General features: G+C 35.6%; 1 protein-coding gene across 48 annotated transcripts in view; it reads right to left on the bottom strand.

Moving 5' to 3' along the window:
* Positions 1-13,792, bottom strand: part of PCM1 (pericentriolar material 1) — a 43,651-nt gene that overhangs the window by 23,263 nt on the left and 6,596 nt on the right. For 19 of the 48 annotated variants that reach the window (XM_068942750.1, XM_068942732.1, XM_068942722.1 and 16 more), the window contains exons 5-16: positions 13,160-13,330; positions 12,859-12,975; positions 9,722-9,899; positions 8,055-8,164; positions 7,388-7,604; positions 5,944-6,145; positions 5,477-5,653; positions 4,610-4,767; positions 4,154-4,368; positions 2,450-2,604; positions 2,240-2,369; positions 999-1,133 (exon numbers count right to left, since the gene is read on the bottom strand). In XM_068942750.1, the coding sequence (XP_068798851.1) occupies positions 999-1,133; positions 2,240-2,369; positions 2,450-2,604; positions 4,154-4,368; positions 4,610-4,767; positions 5,477-5,653; positions 5,944-6,145; positions 7,388-7,604; positions 8,055-8,164; positions 9,722-9,899; positions 12,859-12,975; positions 13,160-13,330 (1,965 nt within the window). The remainder of the gene's footprint in view (positions 1-998; positions 1,134-2,239; positions 2,370-2,449; positions 2,605-4,153; positions 4,369-4,609; positions 4,768-5,476; positions 5,654-5,943; positions 6,146-7,387; positions 7,605-8,054; positions 8,165-9,721; positions 9,900-12,858; positions 12,976-13,159; positions 13,331-13,792) is intronic. The other 29 variants (XM_068942721.1, XM_068942751.1, XM_068942747.1 and 26 more) reach the window with 2 other exon arrangements.

The raw sequence follows: 13,792 nt of genomic DNA on the forward strand, positions 1-13,792 counted from the left end.
AAATGATGCAACATAATGGCATGACATATAGCAGCAATTGTATAAGTGAACCAGACAGGAAAATGCAGATGTTGAAAGACAAGTGACAACGTACTTAAGCATGAAGTGAACTAGTTGGTGGTTATGGAGCTAAGCAGCTTTCCAACAAAAACCCAATACTCATATTTTGATAATTAATAAACCAAGTTGTTTTTGGAGTGTTATCAATATGCATCACCACATTCATTTTAGAGACAATTTCTTTTTAGCAGAAAAAATTTAGACCTTTTGTTCAGTAATAAGAGCCAATTTACCCTATTTATTTATGCTTATTTGAAGAAGCTAAAGTTCTGAAATTCTCTTCAGAGAGAAGAAAGATTTGGATTTTAATGACAATAACACAGGCATTGCACAATCAGCCTCACCAAAGCTACAACAAAGAAATTTAGAGAATGCTGATGCACCTCACGGAGAAAGTTCAATTAAAAAAAAAAAAAAATCTTTTTTTCAAATATTTTTGATTTGATTCCGACATCTAGTCTACATAGGAAATTTTTCTTAACATTTTTCTCCAGTATCATTGGTACTATCATGATAAATGGTACTATCATTTTCAGAAAGACTAAGTAATATCCAGCTCATTATTTAAAACTTGTGAATTCTGGGGAAAAGGGAGAAGGAAGATATATAGAAGTCATCTATATAAAGAACAAATAGTACATTTCAGATAATGCCATCATTTTCTTTATGGATAATTTGCCTCTGGAATGCACTGTCAAATGTCTGCTGTACCAATTCAAAATTCATTTGACTGCTATCTTCGGGCAAAACTTTCTTGCCAGTCCAGCTCAACACTTACCTCTTCCCAGGAAGAGAATAAAAATTATACACAGTATGTTAAAATGGCTACTATTCCACTCCCCATAGAAAACCACTTTTTTTCAGTATTTTGTAAGTTTTCTAGAACTTTTTTTCCTCTACAAGTCTCTAAGGCAGAGAAAACCTCAAGTATGAAATACCTCATTGCCGACTGGTACAGATTCCTCAGGCTCAAGTAAAGGCTTGGCAGCTGCGTTACACTCATTCATGGCTGGAGTTGAAGTTGCTGGTGAAATCTGTCTATTTGCTGGGCAGTTATCAAAACCAGCTGACAACTGAAAGAGAAAGCAAAAAAAATCAAAGTAGAGTAACTTTCTGAAACTTACATGCTGTTAATTTTAGGCTTCCTGAGACAGCAGTGTTAGCGTTCAGTGAGAAGGGATTTTCAAATTAACGTTAGGTACTTATTTTAGAGCTTGGGCAGAAATCAACAGTGCATATTTTCATATAAAATAATATTATATAATGCTATAGAGATGCACACTATTGACCATTTACAGCTCACTTCATAACGCAGCTTTGCCTTCAAAGGCTACAAAGAACAATGCTGCATAGTGTTGTCATTTTGAATACAAAGTGTTTGTCATGCTTACAAGACATGATACTGTTTAAAAGACCAAGCTCTGAAGAAGTTTTCTTACATAAGCCACTGATAATACAAGGTTCACCAGTAACACTGAGGAACAAGCAAAAAAAAAAAAAAAAAAAAAAAAGCATTTTTGTGCCATAAAACAAAAGGACTATTGAAGAGCAGCATAAAAAAAAGATACAATATATACAACAGTTTTTCTTAAGTGTAACATTTTATTTTATAATGTTGTATCCCATCATCACCCTATCAATGTAATTTTGAAGAAACAGCTTCTGGATGAGAGCACATACTGAAAAATACGGCTGTACAGTTATAAGGCAAATAACTGGGGTCTTTCAAGCTAGCACGTTACTCAACACGATCCTCAAATACATATTTCTAGAAAGAAATCTAGACAGCCAATGATTAATAACAAGAGTTAAAACGCAATATGGACAGAAACATTTCAAGCTAAAAATAAGATAGACTGTTCTCCACCCTCGAAGACTTCAAACCAAGACTGTGTAACTTTTAAGGAGATAATACACTGGAACTATGAGCTTAGCACAGAAGTCATTGAGCGAAGACTTACAGAGGAACATAGACTAGATGATCAGAGTTCCTGTCCAGCCTTAGAAATCCAGCATCTTACAATGTGTAAAATAAGATTTACCAATGGCACACTTTAAACACTGATTTTTATACTCAAATAGAAACAACAAAAAAAAAACCCCACTCAATTGGTGTGAAAGATACTCGATGTTCTACTGCTCAACAGCTTAAGGAAGCAAAGAAACACATTCTACCTACTTGAAGGTCAGGACAAGCTTTCTGCAATGCCTGAATTTTTTCCTGAATTTCAATCAGTTTTCGTCTTTCCTCTTGTAACTGTTTAAGCTCCCGTTGCTGCTGCTGTAGTTTAGCTTCATAAAACTTCTCTCTGTAAAGAAGTTGTCTGCATATTAGCTGGCAAGAAGTTTCATTAAGTCATTATTCTAATATCCTTGGCTAAAAGCATACCTTGCTTTTTCATTCAGTCCTGTATCTTTTTGTAACTTGTTGGTACCAGGTCGGGCATTGTTTGGTTGTTGCTTTGTCTCCTCCATTTCACCCAAAAACAAGTCACTCATGTTACATGCGTTGGCAATTGCTGCTTGAGGTTCCAGATCATCATCCTGAAAAGAGGGACAGTCAGAACATTCTCAAATTGGTACACAGACCTTAAAAAATAATTTTAATTTGACAAACTAAACTGGTTAAAACTACACAGTTTGAAGAGCTTTATCTTTAGTTCAGATAATAAGGTGAGAAGTCGTCGTGAGATTAATTTGAAGTTGGAGAGCTGACACTGTCGAAACTTCCAATATAAACACAAAATAACTTCTCTCTCATTCTAGGAACATGAACAACTTGAATTGTATTTTTTACCTATGACTGAATGGATAGAAACAAAGGCATGACAAAAAAGAAAGGGGGAGGAGAAAAGAAAAGAGGAACAGAATGAAACTAAGGTGAGCAACAAGATTGTTTAGTTACTGTAGTCATGAAAGTTTAAAAAAAAAAACATTAACTGTTTAAAATAGAAACAAAACTACTCTTGAAAGTCAAATTTAAAGTTTTTTTAAAACAGTCTTCCACATGGTTCTATATTACATTTTTCTTGGGGTTAGTGGTTTTGTATTTTAAGTTATCCACTTAATCTCAAAACATTAAAGCTGTATCCACTGCTTGTGTTCTTTCTTAATACAGAACCCACTGAAGGGGAGTGATCATCATCAGTGAAGACGTATGGCAGAGCTATATATACCCACAGTACTACTACTGATTATGTAAAGCCACTAACCTCAAATGTGAATGAAAGATTGAAGACTTACCACAAATTGAAGGAAATAAAAAAAAAAAAAAGCATCTCCATCATTTCCATTTCTCATTCATATTATTGTACAGATAACATCTTCACAGTGATCCTACACATCAAGTCTGACCCTGATACCAAGAATTTTTTGATAGCAGTATAATCTTGAAATAACTATACAGTGCCTGCCCTGCAGCTACTATAAAGCATACATTTATCTGAGATTGATTTTAGAGTTCTTGCATAAAAACTTTACATTTCTGCAGTATCTATATGTACTCAATAGGCAGAGATTGAATTACACAGATGCTTAAACGTGAGCCTTCAGGACATCAAATTCAAGAAAAGCTGTTATTTAGAAACATCATGAAAACTAGCGTGAGGCATTCCAAATAAAAAATGCTGTCAGTTCATAGCCAACCCTTAAAAGACTTAAATTTTCCATAAAATGTTCAGATACATTTCTTTTGTTTTAAACGCAAAGATCATTTTCCTCACCGATAAAATCAACATTGCAGAACCTAGGTTTTCAAAACTAAAATTGATGGCTAATCATCATAAGCTAAAAAATAAAAAGGTAGATCAATAATGTTTGGAAAACATTAGACTTATTGGGACAGTTCTGGTAATCCAGTCTTGAGTTTAAGTATTAAGGCCATTCTTAAGTCAGCAACCCTCACGAAAATCTGAGATTTGAACTTCAAGCATCAACCTCAACTTCAGACAAATCAAATGCCATCTCCCTTTCCCACCCTTAGAATGTGCATTTTGAATATTAGATTAAGCAGAGTTTTCCCCTATTAAAATTTATACATGTAATAATGAATACTTGTTACATTTTTGCACACAGGTTTATATTCACAGAGTACCTGCACCATAGCAGCAAGGTTTTGTAGCTGTCTAAGTTTCTGTTTTGCAGCTATAAGTCTACTGATCTTCTGCTCAAACTCAGCATCTCCAGCAGCATCTCCCAGGCTGCTTCTATGGCTAGATACAGAATCTTCACTAGCTCTGTCTTCCTCAACCTCATCATCTTCACCTTGGGGTAGGTCAATATCTTTGTCATGCTCCCTATTATGACAGTCTAGAGGGGAAAAAAACAAACAAAAGAGTAAAAAAAAATAAACAGTACCCATAACACAACTTGCTGAAGTCCATTAATCATGCCATCTGCAACTATTGGACTTGAGAAATACCAGCTTAATGTTTAGACTCTTGAACATTTTGCTTCAGACAAGGTTCTCCCAGATTTTGTGCAGCTATCAGAATTATTAGCATGATATATGCATTAATATTTGAAATCGTTGTTAGATTTTAGAACATACCTAGAGCTGAAGACATTTTTAGAGTCCTTATATTCGCAGCAGATCGGTTATTTATTTCACAGTCAGTATTAAGATGTCTTCCATCTCTGTTATTAGTTCCACACTGTACGTTTGAGTTGCTATTTATTTCACTCCAACTACTCATTCCTTGAGGGTTTCTAGGGTAAAATACGCTACTGATGTTAATCTTTTAAGAACTCATAGCAATGAAGTTTTACTTCAGCCGTTTTATTTTAAAAACAATTCAACTAGCTGCTATAAAAATGTGTTTTTATAATCCTTCATAAAAAACAACCCCTTATAAAATTCCCTTGAAAATTAGTCCAGACATTCAGAACTTATCAATATCCATCTCTCCAATACTTTATCATCACTCAGAAGCAGCTATGGATTTTTTCCTTGCTAGCTCTATAACAATAACAACTTACAAAAGACATTCATGCTATATGCCTATGTTACAAAAGCTCTGTATGATTCAAAACCAAATTATAACCTCAATTCTAGGCAGCCAAGATCACCAATACATACAGCGGTATTGTTAACAAACTACACCTCAGCACACTTCTCTAAACTGAAATTTGTTTCTGTTCCAGTTCTTTAGCCTAAACCTGTTAACCTGCTGAGTCCTTTATAGCGATTTTCTAAATGCCCAACTTAATCTACATTTGTGTGCAAATAGGCTATCAAGAACAAGACCAAGACTATAACTAATCATCTGTATAAGAAAGCTACCTCAAATTAAAAGTCTGGAAAGTTAATATAATCACACTATTAAGTTATTTCTGGTTGACTGAAATTATTTATTGCTTCAGGAAACCTGTGGCAACTTAGCTACAAAAATTTAGGATGACAAAAAAATATTATAACCTAATATTCATAACAGGTTGTGGATCCTCATGTTCAGAATCACTTGCAGATTCTTCCGTTTCTTCCTCTTCCTTAGTATTTTCATTCACAGCATCTGTCATCATATCAGATGTTTGCTCATAGTAGTGAACTAACTCACGCAGCTCATTCAGCCTCTTACGAACTTCATTTAGTTTCCTAAGGAGGAAAAAGAACACGCTATATGTTTTGTTATATTAATTGCATCTATATGAGTTGGAATGTACTTATGTCATTTGTAATCCTTGAAGCCTATTGTCATTCTCCTAGCTGTAAGAATCTTATGCTTCACCTCCGAATCCATTTTACTGTCCTAAGCCGTTTAGTAGAACATAATACTAAAATAAGTAGATTAAAATACAAAACAGTTCCTTAAGACAGAACTTACTAAGAAAATTAATACTCAAAACCACTAAAGCACACTACAAAAAGTAATAAACAGCTTGTACTGGAGCTTTTCTGTTGGGTTTAGATTGTCATCCTCTTCACTGCCATTCTGAGAAGCCAGGCAATCAGGAGGACAGGGAGCTGATGACGCCAGGCTGTTCGATTCACCATTGACAACAGTTACTATGCCTACAGGAGCAGAAGCAGCTGAAGTTGTACTTCTTTGATCGAGACTTCTTTGAGGAGAACCTGATACAGGAAAAACTACAGAGAAGAAATATATCCAATTAAGAACGGCCTGCAGAAAGGAACCCGCTTAAATGAATTACGTTAAAGCGTAGCTACAGAAAATACTGCCCATTATAAATCAGCAGGTAATACCTTTTTCATAAAAACAGCAAACCAAATCTACATACTTCTGTTTAAGTTTCTTGACAGGCAATCCCAAAAGGCAGACAATAATAACCACCTTCCATAAACAAGACTTCTGTGAGCTCCTTTGAGCTTTATCAGACTTCAGAAATAGAGATTTTAATGCTGTGAATCTGCCAGAAGAGTTCTTTTAAGAGGTTATTTATGGCTGAATTGCTTTTGTTGAAATTTAACATTTTAACATGACAAAAAAAATCCTAGCAACCTTTCCTGCGCTGAGCTCTTGCACCTATATGCTTTAGAACATAGCTTTGAGATTTAGCGTTAAGTTTGCTTTTTTTAAGTTACATGAAATCATATCCAAATGCATCCGTATTATATCAATGCATTAACTACAGGCAGGAATAAACGGGGCATAACAACATAACTGACTGCTGTTAAACCACGGTAGAACAGCAGACTCATCCTAAGGGGCATGCTTCAAGCGTCTCATTTCTTAATACTAACCAAAGAATGTTGTAAACACCCCCAAGCAATTTCTAGCAGCAAGAGAAAAAGCTTCACCACTACAAATAAATTTCCAGAAACAGAAAATGAGAACAGCTGACAGTTCCACATGGAGGCTTTGAGGGGAAGAAAGAGTCATCTAAGGAACAGGCCAAAAATCCAGCCCATAGAGACAGCTAAGTTCCTCTGGCCTAGCCTACAATCCTCCAAGTCCTTGTGGCTAAGGAAGAGAAAGTCCTTTGACAATGGAAAAGCAGGCCCCACCCTGCTGTAGAGCTATGAACACCTGAAGTTCAGGGTACATAGACATGGATGTACTGTGATAAAATACAGAAAGTTCTCAATTTCGAGGGGTTACGGTACAGCCCGTACAGCTTTGTCATGTGCAAGCCTCAACAAAAAAAGTCTCACATCAGTCAACTTTAATAGTGTTACAAACTAAAGTGCTATTAGAGAAAATGTTTATTATCTGTATTTGCAGAGGAGGAAAGTAATGTTTATTTATATATAGTTTCCTCTGTTCCTCTATTTCCACTGTTTTATCATCTGCGATAAGTCAGTAATAATTTACTAACCAGTTGCAAGTTACATTCCTAAAAATATACAATTCTGCCTACATGTACTTACAGGAGGAGTTATTTAGATGCTGGTCACGAAGCGTATGAAGTTCTCCTAACAATTTGTCCATTTTTTGCTTTTTACCCTGCAACATTCGCATCTTGTTAAAAAGCTGTGCCTTCTCATCTGACAGATGATCTGACGTTGAAGAATTCCTGCCTTGTGAAATCTCTCTGGTAAGCGAAAGACACTCTGCTTGCCTCCTATTATCTGGCACAGACTGGGTCTAAAAAGAGTAATTTCATTTTATTTGGAGTACTGTGAAGTTGTTCTAGTTACCTTCTTCCAAAAGCTAAATAAAGCGTAAAGGAAAAAAAAACCATCTGCTTCTAGGCCTGCTAGGCTCAAGACCAGAACAAAGAACTTGTACAAAAGGAAACAGGTGCTGAAAATATTCTGATGATATCCCAATTATGTATTGTCATGCAGAAACTATTTCTTTGCGAAAATCTAGAGAAGTTTGAGACTGAAAGTGTGGATCAGTCAACAGTAACCATTAGGAACACAAACATGCCAAGCTTTCACGGCTTTAACGAACCATAATTACTCCACCAGCAAATGCACGTAAGTGACACCAGCATTTAACTGCCCTGTTCACAGTAAGAAAAAATGAACACCGGTGAAACTTTCAAAAAGCTTGTGGAAAAAACTTTTACAGTGCAACACAAGTACTCACCTGAGAGTCATGAAGCTGGTTGTGAAAGCGCTGAATTAAGTCATTTAATTCTTCATTCAGTTCTGATGTAAGACTTACTCCAGAAACACTACCTGTAGTTTCTGTTACAACTGGGGATGTGAAAGGAGGAGGAAAAAAATGGAAATACTTGTTTATGGCAGTGAAATAAAGGCTATTAGATGAAAATATTTGGTTTGAAAAGAGCATTAATACATCATAGCTCTTAAAATACAACAGCAATTACTTCCTAATGCTGTCTCCTTCCCACCAACTTGACCTTTGAAAAGACTACTAACCTTAAAGAAGAATTCACCATCAATTCAACACACTGTTCCTTTGGGGAAATTATATGAAAGGACTTGTTCTACAGACCTGTTCTTTCTGTGTTTTGCAAAAAGGTTAGCACAAAATGAAAACAATCAAGCTGTGGAGGGTTGATGGAAATGTTTAGCCTATTAAAAGTGAACCACATTGTGGTTACTCAGTAAAGTGAAGCTAAGAACAGTGAATGTAATTTTACTTCCTAAAAAAAAAAAAAAAAAAAAAAACCCAAGTTTTTATCTTAGTGTAGGCTGTAATCTTTACAGCTAAAAACAGTCTCAGGGTTCTGTCCTTCAAAATCCTTTAAAAGGAGAATACATTAAAACAAGAAAGACTTTCTCCTAAGCTCAGATCCAAACAATAGTAAGATAAGGAACTGGCAGATGAGATGCTCAAGTAACCAACATCTTCCTCTCCAAATATGAATCAGTAATTCACATGAAAGCTAAGCAAAAAATACTGTTTTACCTCATAGATCATGACTTAGTTTCTCATGGAGTTGCAACACAGTTTCACTATTTTCAACTTTCAAAACTCTTTTTTAGTACATTATTCTGCCCTATGTTGAATTTCTAGGTTTCCATTCCTACCCTACAGGCAGTTCTGGTATCTATCACCTCTTTAAATAGGGCAACAGAGATCGGCTGTGAGAAACTGCTATTAAGAGTGACATCAGCAGAATCATGACAAAAAGAATAACATTGAAGTATATGAAGATGAAATCCTAGTTTATCATAAACGAGGCTAATTTCTACCCACTTTATGAAGACAGGGGTGAGTTCCGTATATTTGGGGATGGAGGATAAAGAAGATTCCATCACAGGTCTGCTACTATAGAGCACATAGGAGAAAAGCAGTTACTAGAAGCCATTTGAGAAAGAAGCAAGGAAATGCCTTTCACAAAGGCACCAGCTTCCCTTACATTTGTGGCTTTTTTTTTTTTTTTTTTTTAAAGGTGGTAATTTTCTACAGGTTCTCTACCAACTCCTCTGCTTTGTCTCCTGCACTCAATTCTATAATTGTATTATCTAGTTCCATCTTCTTTCCTGTCCTTGAGTTGATAAGTTGTAGGAAAAGAGAGCAGAAAAGTTCATCAGAGCAAGGAATCTGAAAGAGAGACTTTTTTTTAAAATGTCAAAATGTAGAATCATCAGCGTGGTTTTAAATTGCCAAACGTCGTTTTACAATGTTATGCTGCCAATGCTTTTCATAAACAGAGGCCTTGCAGTCGAAAAAAGCATATTAAAAAGATTTGTAAATGTCTTAATGACTTCTTTTAATTGATAATTCCAACTTTAATCATTTAATCACATGCTATGTATCAAAATATATGTCAAGCCACATACCAGAATCATCCATGACGGCAATTGCTTGTTCTGCTTTATGCTGCAGAGCAAGAAGAGCTGCCTGTCTTCCTTGAAGAGCCTTCAATTGCTCCTGCTGTTGTAACATCCTTTTCAATAAATCATGTTGCTTCTTCAAGTTCTCCAACTCCTCTTTTGCTTCTTGTTGAGGATCTCTGGCCTGAAAGATATGGAAGAACGTTATCATAACCACGACATTTTATTTGTTAAGTATTAGTGACAGATGTGCCAAAACAAGCAGGACTTCAATATTAGAGCACTTGAAATAGAATCAACAGTCTGGTAAGTGTGAAAAGGTGAAACAAAATAACTTGCTCTTTCAGGTAGTTTTTCAGTCAAAGAATTTTAGAAATATAAGAGGGAGGAGCCTGTTATCACTAAGCCATGCAAATAAACCTGAAGGAACGAAAGCATGCTGTATAGTTAAAATATATCAAAACAAAAGCTATTTTCCACATCCTTTCCTTTCCAAATTAACGGCTGGAGAGTTGCCTCAAAAATTTTATTCAGGTATTGGCAGCAAATTAATTGCAGATATCTCACTGAAATACTTAAGATCCTGATGCAGTTTGAAGTTGAATTATCATGCTCTGCAGATAAAAATATGGCAAAAAACGCTATGTGTTTTTAAGTAATTAACAACTCCTAACAAAAAGAATACTAACTTAAAAGCACAGTCATTTCTCCGTAAGGTGTTAAGTTCACGAGGTACAAAATTCTCTCACTGCAAATCACATTCCATACTAAATACAAGAATAGAAGCAGACATCTTACCCCCTAGTTGGATATTAGGAAAACACTTGGCTTTCCAATGCATAAAGGAGAAAGCAACTAGAACTTTAACCTTCTCAGAGACATGTCTTTAAAACATGCACTGCAACTGACACTGAATATTCCTGTTAAAATTTTTATCTTGTATATAGAGGCAAAATAGCATACACAATGAAATTAACACAGGAAGGAATGAGAGGAGGAAAGGGAAAGAGGGATGTGTCCCTGAATCTCTCTCACCTATTTAATAATCGAAGCTTTATCTGAAGTAACAGATTTACTTGAGTTCATATAAACAAAACACCAAATTTTTCAACCCTAGTTCTGCTTGAGACTAATAAGCTCGACAAAACACTTAAGCTTCTGATTTTGTTTTATGAAAGTCACTCTCTCTGACGTTTTTTTGTCAGAATAAAAGATAAGGCCACAGAAAAGCGGGATAGAGGTAACAAGCTTTAAACTCCCAGCCCCTTAGTTTCCCCCCTTCCAACCAAGGACTTTTATAAACAGTTCTAGAAAAATGTTTGTAAAACAAGTTAAAGCTATCAGTTCCCTAAATTACCTTCTCTACACTATACTGGCTTAAATTTGCTTTGATAAGATGATTAGGGTGAACATGCTAAGGGTCTGAAATCCAGTTTTAAAAGACATTTTCCCAGAAAGAGAACAGCAAAACCAGAAAGGTCATCTACCACTACAGAAAGTTGATTATCTGCTGTACAGAATTAGATGTAGTACTTTCTGTCAATTATGATCCTTCTCTTCTGAAGCGTCAACAGTGCCGCACTTTGACATAATCTGAATACTTGCAGAACAACTCTAGTTAGAGAGGATTCATTCAATGGAAAGACAGCCGGATACAGATAAGCAGGCCAAACGGGAATGTTCATTGTAACAAATACGTATGAAGCGTGTTACCAGAAAAATAAAAAAGAAAATCAGCACATACAAAACCTATTGTTGAGGCTAAAATAATATTTTGAAGTGTACCTTTGAAGATAATCCGTGCTCTTGGCTATTAATCCTACTAGGCCAGATTCCCCTGTCATTCAGAGCAGCTGTGTCACTTTTCCCTTTAGGGCTTGCTGTAACGTCAATGTCTGTAACCTGTTCTTGTGAGGCTGAATTCCCTAGTTTGTCCTCAATGCGAGGCCGAATGCTCAAACTAAAAGATACTTCCTTTATTAAATAGTTTAGTATGTTAGATTTTGAACATATGCTCCAACTTAGCATACATTTTTAAGTTGTAAACCTACCCACTAATACCTTGTCATATACTGTAAAGTATTATTTCTAATCAAAATTTACAGAAATTCAAGATGTTGTCTTTATGTTTTCATTCTGTTTAATATATTAAAGCAGTCTAAAAAGAGAAAGCAACTGCAAAGTTAAGAACCAAACAGAAAACTAAAACCCCTTTTGCAGAGATGAAGGAAAAAATGCAAGTTTACAAGCATATCACTTCTTCAACTCCATACTAGCCTTTAAAAAAAATTGAGTAAGTTAGATCTTCCATGCCTATAGTTTTCTCTTTTTACAGGAACATAAGTTCTTACAAAACTAAATATCATCACAAAGACCCTTTAACATGTTAAGTACTATTTTACTTCCAAGCACCTAAGTATTTATCATCTGTAAAGCATCCACAGCACTAAGTGGCTACAACAGTGCTAGCTCACTAGTTTGTTTCCTCAGTGCAGTAGTATTGAAAGTTCTAAAACATAAGTTGTTATTAACATGTTTCTACATATTCTACAGGAACCGCTTACAATACTAGTACAAATTTCTTTCCTATCAGTGAAAGCCTAAGTCTGTGTATCTCAGAGCTAATCCAGAACATCTCTTTTGAAAGGGGCCCACCTCTCCAAAGAAGGAGAGAAGCTTCTGTTAGACCAATACTTCCACCATATCACTAGGTAAATACTTGAGCAATGACCCACCAGCAAGTTTTTTCTAACCCTCTCCTCACCCAGTACCAGCATGTTTTCCCACTAACAGAAACAAGCCAATAAATCAGAAACTGCATAGAAAACTATTCCTTTCTACATCGACCCACTGCATCCCTCTGCCAAAGCACGCACACAATCCTTCAATCTGTTTTGAAGAAAGATTTAAAAGGTTTTAAAAAACTAATCAAGAAATACTGTTGTTGCTACAGATGCTTTCTCTCCCACATTGAGAAAAAAAAAACTGTACATGCACATATACCTCCTGGATGGAAGGTCTAGGGATTTACTACTTTCAAATTGAACTGCAGATTACATCACTGTCACATCAATAAGGGGGGAAGAAAAAAAAATAACACAAGTCTTCATTTCTAGCACCTTAATTACTAAAAGGCAGCTTACCGTGGTATCTGAAGCCTCAGACTGCACATCAATGTTTAGCGATGTGCTCTCAGCTATAGAACCAGATCCCACAGCTGAATCTATAGTCCGAACATCCTCCTCCTCATTTTCTCTAGCCTGAAATATTTCAGCGGCATAAATCAAAAGCTATATAAACGGGGCAGGAAAAATCATGGAAGGACTACATCTGAAAAACCAACACCCCCAGTAGCACCACCAAAACATCAATGGTCAACTCCTTTAAAAAAATAAAAATAAAAACTTACAGTAAGAAACAAATGTATTACATTCCCAAACTTACAAGCATCTTTTGCAAAAATTTCAGATAGGATTTCTCCTGCTCTTTAAGGTGATCTATAAGATGTGATAAACGCTCAACATTGGCCGATCTTTCATTTTTCTCTACAAGATCATCCCGCATGGAGCTGGCCTTAGCAATATAGTCGCGAATCTGAACTAGTCTGCTCACAATCTGTAAAGACACTGAAATTACTGAATGCATTCAGCTATAGCTTTAATGTATATGCACAACACATGCTGACAGCTACAGCAAAGTAGTAATGAAAAGGTGACATACCAGTACCTTCAATCCTACAGTCATATTTTTGCAAGTGGTTAAAAGTCAACAACCTTTATCAGGATAGATTTATGCATGCATAGAGTCGCAAGGCTGAAGTACAGGGCTTCTTGTCCATATAAGCTTAAACAGAACCAAGTTCATATTACTAACATACAAAAATATTATACGGTTCCAGAAAATACTTCTCTAGTTTAACAGAGAACCAAACTGTAAGATGAAAATACTTAATTCTTCTACCAGGAAGTAGATTTCTAATATTATGAGACCAAGAACAATACATTCCTAACTCCAGTTTTATCTTGTCCTCAAGTAAGAGTTGCCTTTTAGAATAGTAGGAAGGTAAGTATTTGCAAT

Source organism: Struthio camelus, chromosome 4 (assembly GCF_040807025.1).
Source record: "Struthio camelus isolate bStrCam1 chromosome 4, bStrCam1.hap1, whole genome shotgun sequence".
NCBI lineage: Eukaryota > Metazoa > Chordata > Aves > Struthioniformes > Struthionidae > Struthio > Struthio camelus.